Raw genomic sequence first — 13,043 nt, 5'->3', positions numbered from 1 at the left:
GGTACAGATATCTTCATTCTTGCCTGTCGATAGTTATCGCATTTATAGTTCCTACTCTCAGTTTGTGTTTGTATTTTAGTCTAGTCTGAGTAGTGTTTTCATTGGTATTACTTCCTGTATTCCTAAGATTATCTTCAAACTCAGGAGTCATCATTCGTTCCAAGGGTACGAGGAGTACAGCCTAAATTTGGTTTATTCTTCCACCCGAGGATCACTCAGACTGAAAGCAACACAAAATAACACTCTTCTGCTGGCCTGCTAAGCCTAACGCATCAGAAGATTTTTTCAGGATTTACTCCCTTACCCTTCAAGGATCCTACCTCTTGCCACAAGGCAGTGCCTATCCCCAAATGGACAGGTTGCTTACTCTGCGAGTTCAGCTGCACTGAAAACTTCCACTGTACGCCTTTACTGCCATTAAAGTCTTCACACATATCCCTGTGCACGGGACTCATGTTATATCCCATGGGGCTGGATGTCCACCAGAAGTTGGCAACTACCGTAGCTTCAACTGAAGTACTATTACCCACCTCCGCGGCGTGGACACACCTGATGGGATTTATTCACATAGACATGGATCATCTCTGACAAATGCGACCATGGAACATTTAATGAAATATATTTACAAGCTTTAATCAATAACTAACTAACTAGCTAGCTAACTAACTAGCCAAATAAATAAATTTGAAACATAACTGATAGGAAAGGAAGTCAGAGGGGGGTTGTAGCCATTCCTTAAAGGAAAATAAGTGGCGCAGTAGACAGTTGAGAATAATAAACCAGAATTAAAATGCACATTAGATGGAAAAGGCTCGCCAGCCTTGCTCTAGACAAAAGGATGCTAACTTTGCAGCAGCTGACGTTGTCAACAGCCAATTATATTAAAAAGACCGCTTCTTGAAGTTGTGTGTGTGTGTGTGTGTGTGCGCGCGCGTGTGTGTTCAGTCCCCAGCCCTAAGGCTGGTTGGATCCTCAACAGGTCTGCCATCAGCTGTCATAGAGGGCCTAGGCATCACTGAAGAGGCATACTAGGGAAATGAGGAGTGAAGTAGTTTTCCCGTTACGTTCCTCACAGAGCCAGAAGTTGCTACTACATATCAGTCTGCCAAGCTCACTGAAATGCATGCATCAACCGATCCTATGAGCAACAAAAGTCCAAATAATTCTTCCAAAGTTTCTTCCAGGTAGAATGGTTCTGGGCGGTTCTCAACTACTGAACACCAATGATCTTCTGAATGTGTCTTGATCTCTGTTGTTCTGTAAGACTGCACTCCAACACCAACTTCATCAGTCATTTTCTTGTGAACATGGCCAGCCCATAACTAACTCAAGGCAGCTGTATCTCCAGAATGTTATTACCCTATTTCTATATTTCTGTGCAAAATCCAGCATATCCCTTTGGGCTGTTCTGAGTTTCTCTTTTGTAAATTTTTTCAGTATCCACATTTCACAGCCATTAAGTCAGCAAAGGGGGAGCGCACAGATCAATGACAGTTTTCTTCAGATTTAAAGGCATGTTTGATCTAAAGATTGCATTCAGATATACAAAAATAAAATATAAAGAATTTTATTAGCATATCCAAAGACAAATAGGTCTTTTATAGATACTTTAAAGTGAATTAAAAATGATTAGCCAAGTTACAGAGAGCTCATCTGCTACAGACATAAATTCATTCTTCCACTCACCTCTGGTAGTGGATCCTGTAGACTGGGTCTCTTGGCGAGGAATGTAGCTCCTGCTCCAGCACCACTCCCCACCACAGTCAAGCTACTGCGGTGCTGTTGGGGTGCCACAGGATACAGGCTTGAGAAGCCTGAAGTGACAGTCTTGTTGCTACGGTTCTGCTGCTGCTGCTGGCTAGAAGGTTGCGAGGGAGCTGGTGGAGCTGGGAACCGCTGTTGGGGTCGAGTAGCACCTAGCGAATGATGGAGATGGTTATGTGGACCACCATGTGGGTACCCATTATGGCTCGAGGGTGGGGCCGTCGCAGAGAACTGGTTATGATGATGCCATCTGTTGGATACAAACCGGACAATGAGGTAAAGGATGCATTCAGTGCATGTTATATGCATTTTTTTCAAAATCCTACACCAAGCTTTTGGCACCTTCTTAAAGGTATTGTAATAGGCTTAAACAAAATTTGTATATTTTAATTTTTCTTTTTTACAGTTTGCTTTACTTCGCACCGACACAGATAGGAAAGTCCTAGGAGTGGGAAGGAAGTGGCCATGGCCTTAAGGTACAGCCCCAGCATTTGCCTGGTGTAAGAACGGGAAACAAAGTAAAACCATCTTCAGGGCTGTCGACAGTGGGGTTCGAACCCAATATCTTCCGGATGCAAGCTCACAGCTGCGCACACCTAATCGCACTGCCAACTCGCCTGGTATCTGCATTACTGTTATGCCAAATACAAACTCTTGAGAGGAGACTGGGGTAAAAAGAACTGAAGATTTGAGATTCCGGAAAGGATCAAACCAAGATACTAATCATTATAAGGATAGCTTACTGAACAAAGAAAATACAACACATAGTTGGTTACAGAAGTTTAACAATTTTAACATACTTCGGGTGAAAAGAGGTACTATCTACAGAAATTTTGCTGAATGTATTTCAACTCTTAATCATTAAAGTTTAGTTTGAGGCAGTGATTTAATTCAGTTAATGCACGTTAAGTCAGAACTTAGTACCGGTATTGTACTATGATAAAAGTTCTTTACAAAGTAAGGCATTCTTCAAAGTCTGATTAATCATCTTAAAGAGCAAAGGCCTCCCCCATCATCTTCCCGATTCTTCTGTCATGGAGAGTTCTCGTCCAGAACGGCTCCCTCAATTCGCCTAATTAGCATATTTAACCGAATAATCCCCGGACCCTCATTTTGAAAAAAAAAAAAGCCTTCCTAAAATTCCCTCCATCGAAGGAGTAATGTAGGCATAAACAAACATTTCGTATCACTCCGCAAGGTCCACATGGTCTTTACGCTAGTATGAACGTGTGAATTTATGGATACAGCTGCTTTGCCTGAGATGATAAAAATACATTATCACTGCTATGAAATACCGTTATTTTCCATAAAAATGAGCAAGTAGGCCTACTTACGTGACAGGTATTTCATTAACCTGAACTTGCAATAGGCTCGATTCCCTGTAGATGGGAAGATTCGTTGTCTCTTGCATCACTAGAATCCTCTCCTAAATTACTTGCATGTTCGTCACACTCCATGTCAAACACTTCTCACACAGGGTCTCTCTTTACTGGACAGTAACATGACCGGTGGTGGATAATTCTTTTCGTGCAATGTAAACACTTGAAATAGACACACCGGCAAAATCTGACAGTTTTGCGATACAGTAAAACATCGTTAATTCAGTCTTTGTAATACAGAAATTGGACTTCCAATTACGTTATTTCAAATTAACAGCCATCTTGTAGTTCAGAAATGCCAACCCTCGCCAGTTTTCACGGATTCTGCTTTTCCGCACACTGCCTCTTACGTGATATTGTGGCGTTCCTTAAAATGCTGAATACAAAAAAATTATGATTTCACTCTATTTTCAACTATGAAACACACTACAGACACACCGAAGTGAGTGAAAGTGCGGAAAGCTGCCCCTGCATGTTCCAGAAGACGCGTTCTATTGTGACGCGGAGAAATTTTGAATTTAAATCACTCTGTAAAATACGGTACTATTTTCAAAAAAGGTAAAGTCAGTTTAGAATTAAAAGTCTGAATTGTTTTCCGTTTAAATATGACATATGGGGACAGTTTTCTTCCATCTACGGTTGCACAAAGCATAACTGTACACTAAGTATCGAAAACTAGGTGAGCCAGGAGCGTGTTGGTAACCTTGACGCAAATAAAATCCGCACCCCAATTTCGTGCCTCAAAATTGTTTAAAAATATGCGGGGATTATTCGGGTAATACGGTATATCACATCACCTAAATCATGGGTTTCCAATTTTTAAAAAAATGGAGGGTCAAAATAGTACCCAGGAATTGAGTAGCAGGCCAAAAAATATATTGTTAATTTGAGAAGATAGGGAAAATTATGAACAGATACATGTCGCATTAAGACCCTTTTTAAAGTTAAGGCAATAACTTATTTTGCATACATCAAGTAGAGCCCACTTTTTCAAGACAAGTATTTCAGCAAAAATAGATGACTCTTAACTTTACCTAAGCCTCTAACATTATGTAGGTAGTAGGTATTTACAAAAAACAATTGTGTTGAAACTTTCTGGAAATAATTTCACAAACAAAATTTATTTCTGTAAAATAGCACATATTTATGAATAATTTAAGAAAAGGAGGCAACATAAATTTTCAAACTTCTTCACAGTAGGTTATCAACTTATGGTGAAGCTGCATGCAATGGAAGAGCTGCACAACAATCCTATGCAGAAGGACATAATATGTGACCCGCTGCGCAGAAACGGACCCAAAGCTGGCAATGGAAAATTTACAGCAGAGCTGAACAGAAGTATCTGGGGTGAAAAAATTGTATTTCTATGTTTTGACATCTTGCGCTACTTGTGGGTCATCTTAAACTTAGTTACGCAGCAGTTTGAGTTTTTGCCACTCAATGTCATGACAACTTTGTACAATTGGTAAAACAAAGTAGTGAAAGCTGTAATTTTATTTTTCTCAAAATACAATTTTCTTAACAACAACAACAACAACAACAACAACAACAACGTCGTCATCATCATCCTCCTCCATTTCCAGCTGACACCGGGTGGGAGCAAATAGGATTCCTCTCCAGTTTGTTCTGTCGTTCCACCATCCTTCTTCCGACACAATGTTCCAATGTTAAACGATTTCCATGAAGTCGTTTGGCAGGTAGCTTGTCTGTGCCTAACCGAGTCATCAGTACACCTAGCGGCACTGCAACTTTTAAAGATAAAAATTTCATTGTTCCGTATTGAAATTATTAACGTTAAAAATTAAATAATTGAAGTTCAACCAATTCAATACATAAAAGAAAGAAATGTAGTAATTACATTCTTATTTAAATGGGACCGGTTTCGACCTTAGTCCAGGTCATCGTCAGCCGTAAAAACATGTAGGCGAAATCACACAATGTTTATGAATATTGGAGAAATAGGTCAGTTTCACACTGTCAGGCACAAAGTCACAACACTATCAAATAATATATGAAGATCATAAATAACTTGAAGTCGCAGACGAATAGATTTGTAGAAGCAAACCGCCAGTTCCCGGTGATCAGCGCGGCACATTCAAGGTCATGCGCTGCAGTCTCGAACGCCAAAGTAGAGTGGAGAAAGTCTTGAAGGTCCAATATTTGTCTCGGTTGCGGGAAGTTAAGTACGTATATAAAAAAATATACCACGCAAATCAGTATAATTGAATGAGTACTTGTGCTCCTGCTAAGTTCTTGGAAAACAGTTGACTTGAAAAAACAATTGTAAAGAGGGCGGTTTGCTTCTACAAATCTATTCGTCTGCGACTTCAAGTTATTTATGATCTTCATATATTATTTGATAGTGTTGTGACTTTGTGCCTGACAGAGTGTGAAACTGACCTATTTCTCCAATATTCATAAACATTGTGTGATTTCGCCTACATGTTTTTACGGCTGACGATGACCTGGACTAAGGTCGAAACCGGTCCCATTTAAATAAGAATGTAATTACTACATTTCTTTCTTTTATGTATTGAATTGGTTGAACTTCAATTATTTAATTTTTAACTGCAATTTTTGACGTACATTATTGGTTGGAGTTTGCCTTTCTTGTTTCCAGTAGTGTTTTGACGAGCTCCACATTCCGCCCGATTATCGCGAGTGTGAGAGGAGAGTTCCTCAGGTAGAATGCCTCACAATCTGCGTTCCCCTTCTCCACCAGCATTTGTAACATCTAAATTAGCATCTGGCAGCATGCATAGAGCATGCAACACGTTCTTCCCATTACACCTGCAATCGCCATCATCTGCGAAATCAAAGGCTTTGTCATCTTCACTGTATTCCATCTTTGGCTGAACATTGGGATTGGCTCCGTATTCAAGCAACAGTTCACACATTTCAAGTGTCTCTTGGCAGGGAACCATTAGTGCTGGTACACGAAGTGGACTTAGGCCTCCATCTAGGAAATTGGAACCATATCTGCTTAGCTCATACAATAACAGTCAATAATTAATATCTTCTGAAGTATTGCACCTAGAAGCATGAACTATTTTTTTTAAAATGCTCAGTGCCTTGTGCCAATGTTAGAAAAAAATGAAATATTCAACTTTAGGACGGGTCGCATGTACGTCTTACATGTCAATATCGAATTACTCTGTAGGAAGGCACCAAAGACCAAAGGTTTCTTATACTGAAGCCCTTCAGCCACCATTTCTACACAACCTTTGAAACTTTGTCGAGTTCACTTCCATTCTGTTTATGCTGCCCATCGCTTTGGAGGAGACAGGTAGACTGACTGAGAAGGGGAACAGAGGTTAGCACCAGGGGGAAAGGCCAATGTTCGTCTAGGATTGAAACAAGTCTTAATGAACAGAGGAAATGACAGTAAGTACTCTATAGATAACAGTTTTACACTGAAATATTCATAAAATAAGAAATTGAGGGCAAGTATGCAATGGGATTACAATGATTTACTCCATACCTATGCCTTGCATGCCTCTGATCTCCGCTACTGCTCTTGTGCTGCGAGGGTAGAGGGTTCCACACATCCTGGACCTGCAACTTCCACGAAGCCAAGCGACACTTCTGCTGTGCATTGAAAGCCTCGTGTTGCACTGACCGCTCCAGCAGCCACACAAACAGGCACACAGACTCCTCCTCGACATGGCTCGATACCAATAACTGGGCACACACTGAGCAAGGGTAATGAAAACAGAAATTTTAGTATCACATGATATTCCAAATCTATTAAAATAGTTTGTGATGTGGGTTAGTGTAGACGTGAACCATGGGCAACGGCCAATTGGCCTAGTTAAGCGGTCCCGAGAGTCAGGTCACCAGTTGCTATGGAAGAGTGGGCATCTTGGAAATATTCCAAGTCGTGGCACTCCTTGTACTCAGGTGGCTAAGACTATACAATCCACCAGTGGTCTCTAACCCGTTAAAGGAGAAATTCTCAATGCCACTATGTGTAAGTAGGGTAGCATCCTGTTTCACAGAATTTTTACAGAGCATGTTCAGAACATTTTAGGAAATGTCTCAGACCTATAGGAGTAACAGATTCCCACTTCCATTTGACAGGCGACCTTCGAAACAATTTAGCAAACAAAATGGAATTCAATGAGGAGCTAACAAAATTAATGCAGCTTAGGGAAGAAAGAAAGCAGACCTGGCTGAGTCAGCAAAGAGGATTCCTCCCTATACGTTAGGAGTTCGTGATACTCGGGTAAGGGGTGATAATGAGGAAGAGATAGATTATAAAGTGTTCTTAGCTGGTGTTAAAGGATGGGCAGGGTGTGGGGTAGGACTGTTCATCAGAATACTACTGCACATAACATACTGTAGTTTCTGCAAGGCACGTAAATGAGCAAATAATGTGGGTAGATTTAGCAATTGGGAGATATTAGGATGAGAATTCTCAAGTGAGGGTGCAGATGAAGATGAATTTGACAAGTTTTATGAAGCACTGAGACACATCATAGTCAGCGTCAACAGTAAGAAAAGGATACTGCTAATGGGAGATATCAATGTAACAGTTGGAAATAATAGAACTGACGGAAATGAAAAGGTGGTAGGTAAATGTGGAGAAGATATGGAAGATAATAGGAATGGGAAGCATTTATTTGACTTCTGTGCTAGTATGGCATTAGCATTTAGTATTTCCAAAATACATCAGTTCACAAACAGAGAATGACCAAAAGGATCCTGAATTTCTGCAATGTATAAAAAAAGGATACATTCTTCGAGGTTAAGTGTATTAACTGTTGCGCATGGGAGGGAAAGGGCACCACATCTATAACAGATTATATTGTAACTGATTTTGAATTCACGAAATCTTGTTAGTAATGTGCAGGTATTCCGGGCATTTTTTGATGATACAGATCTGCAGTGAACTAAGTATCTCTAGGCCTAGGATAGAGAAAGTGAAATCTGGGTGCAGATGAAAAAGGGTAGAGAACCTCCAGGATAAGGAAATTAGAAGTACAAGGATATGATTAGTGAAAAATCCCAAACAATAGACAGTAAGCAGGATCAGGATACAGAAAGAGAATGTGTAGCATACAGGGGTGCTCCAGTAGAAACAATACAAAGGGCACTCTGAAAGTTTTGCAATACGAAAAAACGGTTGGCTGGACACCCCTGTTAGGGTGAGGGATGAAAACCAGTCTAGAAGAGAGCAAGGCGCGACCTTCACACCAGTTGTTACCAAGCAGTGGGATTGAAAGCAAGTAAAGATGTCAGCGTAGTCTAAAGGTGAATAAAGTGAAATTATCCGCTACAATTTTGCTCGTGGATCAACTGTTGACCAGTGCCTGGAGGAAATTACTCCTGTGCTGGGGAAAGACTATCCACATCGGACAATTTTCCGCTGGTATGGTACAAAGAGTTCCAGAGGGGAAAAATTGGGGTTGAAGACGATCCTCGTTCTGGCGACCATCTGAATCAGTGACTGAGGAAAACATTGAAGCTGTGAGGAAAATGTTGCAGCAAGAGAGGCAGTTGAATATAGGCAGGTAGAAGAGACCCTCCACATCCCTGCACCAGCTATTCATTCAGTTCTACACGACCATCTCCATGTTAGAACGATTTGATCCCTTTGGGTGCCCCATTTACTTTCAGAGGAAAAAAGAGCACATCGAGTGAAATGGTGCCGAAAAATGCTAAAACAGTTTGAAAATGGGACTTCACGTAACGTCAATAGCATCGTTAGACGAAACTTGGCTTTATTATTACAAAGTCCCAACAAAATCCCAGAACAAAGTGTGGTTGTTTGAAGATGGGGGTACTCCTGTGACTGTGTGAAAGCCAAGGTCAGTGAAGAAAAGAATGACTGCAATGTTCTTCACAAAACGGGGCATCCTGATTATGGTTGTGCTAGAAACACAAAGGACAGTTATTGAGAAGTGGTACAGTGAGACTTGTCTGCCTCAGGTCATCCAGGCTCTCAAGCAGCTCCGTCCAAGTTCACGGATCAACACTTGGCTCTTGCATCATGACAATGCTCCAACACAGCGTGCTAATGTAGCAATGGATTTTCTTGCCAGAGTGCTTGATCACCCATCATACAGTCCTGATCTTGCCCCATGTGACTTTGCACTCTTCCCAGAAGTGAAGATGAAACTGAAAGGGTGGCGTTTTGCATTTGATGAGGAGCTTCTGGCAGCATGGGATCAAGAGTGTGAAAATGTAACCGAAGAAAGGTGGCAGAGTTGGTTCAGTGACTGCTTTCGACGTATGGATAAGTGTATTGAGTGTGCTGGAAGTTATTTTGAAACAGACTAAAGCGTTCACTCACATTGCAAAACTTTATTAGTGCCCTTTGTAAGAACAACTGTGTGTAAAGATAGGAAAAAGCAAACAGCGTGGTGAAATGAAGAAGTGAGGGCAGTTTGTAAATGTTAAAAAGTGTATCAGAAAAAGATCCAAACAAGGACTGATGCAGACAGGGAATTGTAAGATGAAAGAAACTGAGCAAAACAACTGAATGGATGCATGCAAAAAGGGATAACCATCAAATTTGTAAAAATGGAGTTAGGTAGTACCACCTACTGTTAATGATATAAACTACATTTACTGAAGTGGGCTACCATAAGGGAACCTATAAAGAAATACAAGGCTTTGAAGTTCTTTGAATAACTAAATCTCGACAGAATTGCAAAATCGGGTGAACTGACTGATACTATAAGTTAGCGAATGATATCACAGTATCGGCAGCGTAGCAAACACTACGGAATGTGGTAGCCCGTGATATATGTCCATTTGCTACGATGGTAATTCTAAATGGAATAGAAAATGCAGATATTATTTTCATTTGAATAATGCATTGCCTTAGAAGAGTATTCAATGCAATAAATTAATGTGAATTATGAAGTGTTATATGGATATTTATTGTTTCTTATTGACCACATTGTCTGTTTACAAACCAAGTAAAGATTGCTTCTGCTTTACGTGATAATTTATATGAACATAATCTGAGTTCTACCAGAGGAAGTTACAGAAAACTTAAAAAGAATGTCAAACTCTGGGAAAGGGAAAATCAGAATAGGGAAAGATTTAGTAACAATTCTTACATTACATGTAGAGGTAAATCAAGAGAAAAGAAAAGCTTGGGTTAAGACTAAACGTGTGCAAAAGTTAATAATGAAAAATGGTAAAATCATTATGCATTTTCATGTTCTAGCCCAGTATTTTGTGTTCCATTAACCTCCGTGGCTGAGCATTTACTCACGCTCCACGAGAGGACTGAGGAGCTACAATGTTCAGAGATCAGATCAGAGGTTCAAATCCCAGTCCTGAATGTGGTCTTGCTCTTAAGTTTTTCCGCACCCCCTCCATACAAATGCCGGGATAGCACCTTATTTCTTGTCCCGTGGCACCTACCCTATGATGATAACCAGCTATCATTTGAGGAACCTATCTTAAATGGGCTAGATTATGATTAATCCATATGCACCCACCCGCCCTTTGCTCTAACATTGCTAGGAATCCGCCAACTTTTTAGTATGCAACCTGGGTGTTGCAAGCTTTCGTTTGAAAGATTATAGTGGGAGATCGACTGCGCGTATTATCATGGGACCTGTTTTATATTATTGAGAAATTCCACACTATTGCTCATGATACAAAAAACAGAATACAGAAATGTAACACATAAAAAAATCCCTTTGAAATCTTAAATTTTTCATTAGCTTATCTCACCTCGTAAGTTCTTTAGTGTGTGTTATGGCCTTAATTATAAGACATGAGCCTAACATTTGCCCGATTTGGAAATAAGGAACTAATGGGAAACAAATCATGAGTAAGCGAATGATGAGATTCGAACCTATATCCCAAATACGAACTTACAGCCATATGTCTCACTCGGTGTATTATTATTATTATTATTATTATTATTATTATTATTAACATTCAGTCTGAGGATCAGTGGTAAAGTGTTCACATCCAGGTACCAAGATCGTAGGTTCAAATCCGGTAGTCGCAATCGGATCTTGAGGGGTGGGAGAAAATTAATTCGGCATTCCATGTCGTACGATATTACTACGCGAAAGATCTCTGGTGATATTTCGTGTTCATTCATGCATAGGATCACTAATAACTTCTTCCTCACTAACACTGCTGAAATCAGAGCCTAAAACATCAAATATGCTTTGAATTTCGCTATTAGTGAGCATTTCGCATGAGCAAGCAACTTCCTTCTCAGCCAACTTGTCAAGTAATAATAACAATAATAATAATAACAACGTAAAGGTTTCCACCTTTTCAATACTAAATATATTCACAAAATTATAAATTACACGGTACTAGTTTCGACCCATCTAGGGGTCATCATTAGCCGTATTGGAGCAAAGATCACTTTTGGTGAAATCCTAAGAAAATGTTATTTTAAAGAATAACAAGTGAAATGAGATGTTATTATGGTAATAGTTAATAATACAAGGAATATACATACTAAGAGGTTTTTAACAAAGAATAAAGTATAAATGGGGTGTTGTAAAAATTATAATCATGGAAATAAGCAAGTTCTTGTATTGAAATGACATATACATACACATACACACATATATATATAATTTTATATATGTCATTTCAATACAAGAACTTACTGATTTCCATGATTATAATTTTTACAACACCCCATTTATACTTTATTCTTTGTTAAAAACCTCTTAGTATGTATATTCCTTGTATTATTAACTATTACCATAATAACATCTCATTTCACTTGTTATTCTTTAAAATAACATTTTCTTAGGATTTCACCAAAAGTGATCTTTGCTCCAATACGGCTGATGATGACCCCTAGATGGGTCGAAACTAGTACCGTGTAATTTATAATTTTGTGAATATATTTTAGTATTGAAAAGGTGGAAACGTTTACGTTGTTATTATTATTACTTATATATTATTCTCAGTTCAATACGGACCAAAAACATGAAATTCATAACCATTAACAACTTGTCAAGAACAGAATATAGATTTCTCGATCGATATTTTAATCAATTCTCTTTGCCAAAGAAGCCTACCAGAGCACTTTGGTGACACTTTGAGACACCAAGAACAGATTTCAATTAGAAATGTTTCCAGAAACAGCCAACAGATGTCACAAATGTCTCCAATATGTGACTTTACATCCTGGTGTACCAGTCCACTTGTGGAGTCCTGGCCCAGCCGCTCAAGCGCGTACCATTCCGCTTACGGGTGCATAGGGGTTAAGTGGCTGCATCTGGATATAATTTACCCCCACTCATGTTGTGATTCTCAACAAAATGGTTTAAGTTGTATGTCAATGTTAAAAATAAAGCTAGGCCCTACTTCTTTAAAAAAGAAAGAAGTTAATTTTATCCTTCAAAACTGTATTTTTTCTATCAGTAAGAAAGTCTCATTCTCTACTTTAAGAAAATGATGGTTAGCCCATTTTTGCATGCATCTATTCAACTGTAGAATCCAAGAAGAAGTCCTGGGAAGATTTCTGTGATATGGCTTGGTCAAGCTGCAGGGATACCTTTCGGGACACTACTAAAGAATCTTAGAAAGGGAGGGGAAAAGGAAATGAATAGTGTTTTCGATAAGTCAGGTGAACTCTTAACAGATCCCAGGGAATCACTGGTCTGATACTTAAAGAAGTGGAAAGGATGATAAACGCCACTGTCATACAGCAAACACATGAAAGGATAAACACAATGGGCTGATTGCAGAGATGGTATTTAGACTAGGTCTGCAGTTAAATAACCTGAAGTATGGATGCAGCATTGTGAAGACATTATTTATCACTTTCAAAACGGTAAGCTCTTCCGAGAGTACATATTTAATGTTGACATTGACTGACTTACTTGACTGTCAAGGTGGAAAAAGTCAGGATAAAAGACATACATATCTACAGTTACAATGCGAATTGACCATTAA

At 39.3% G+C, this 13,043-nt stretch overlaps 1 protein-coding gene across 1 annotated transcript in view; it reads right to left on the bottom strand.

Annotated features, from left to right (window-relative positions):
- The window catches only part of LOC136883315 (protein Smaug homolog 1), a 327,858-nt gene that overhangs the window by 114,105 nt on the left and 200,710 nt on the right, over positions 1–13,043 (bottom strand). The window contains exons 10-11 of the mRNA XM_067155554.2: positions 6,625–6,835; positions 1,687–2,014 (exon numbers count right to left, since the gene is read on the bottom strand). Coding sequence (XP_067011655.2) covers positions 1,687–2,014; positions 6,625–6,835 — 539 coding nt within the window. The remainder of the gene's footprint in view (positions 1–1,686; positions 2,015–6,624; positions 6,836–13,043) is intronic.

The sequence above is a fragment of the Anabrus simplex genome, chromosome 11, assembly GCF_040414725.1.
Source record: "Anabrus simplex isolate iqAnaSimp1 chromosome 11, ASM4041472v1, whole genome shotgun sequence".
In the NCBI taxonomy this organism is placed as follows: domain Eukaryota; kingdom Metazoa; phylum Arthropoda; class Insecta; order Orthoptera; family Tettigoniidae; genus Anabrus; species Anabrus simplex.
This window is presented reverse-complemented; position numbering and strand designations above follow the sequence as displayed.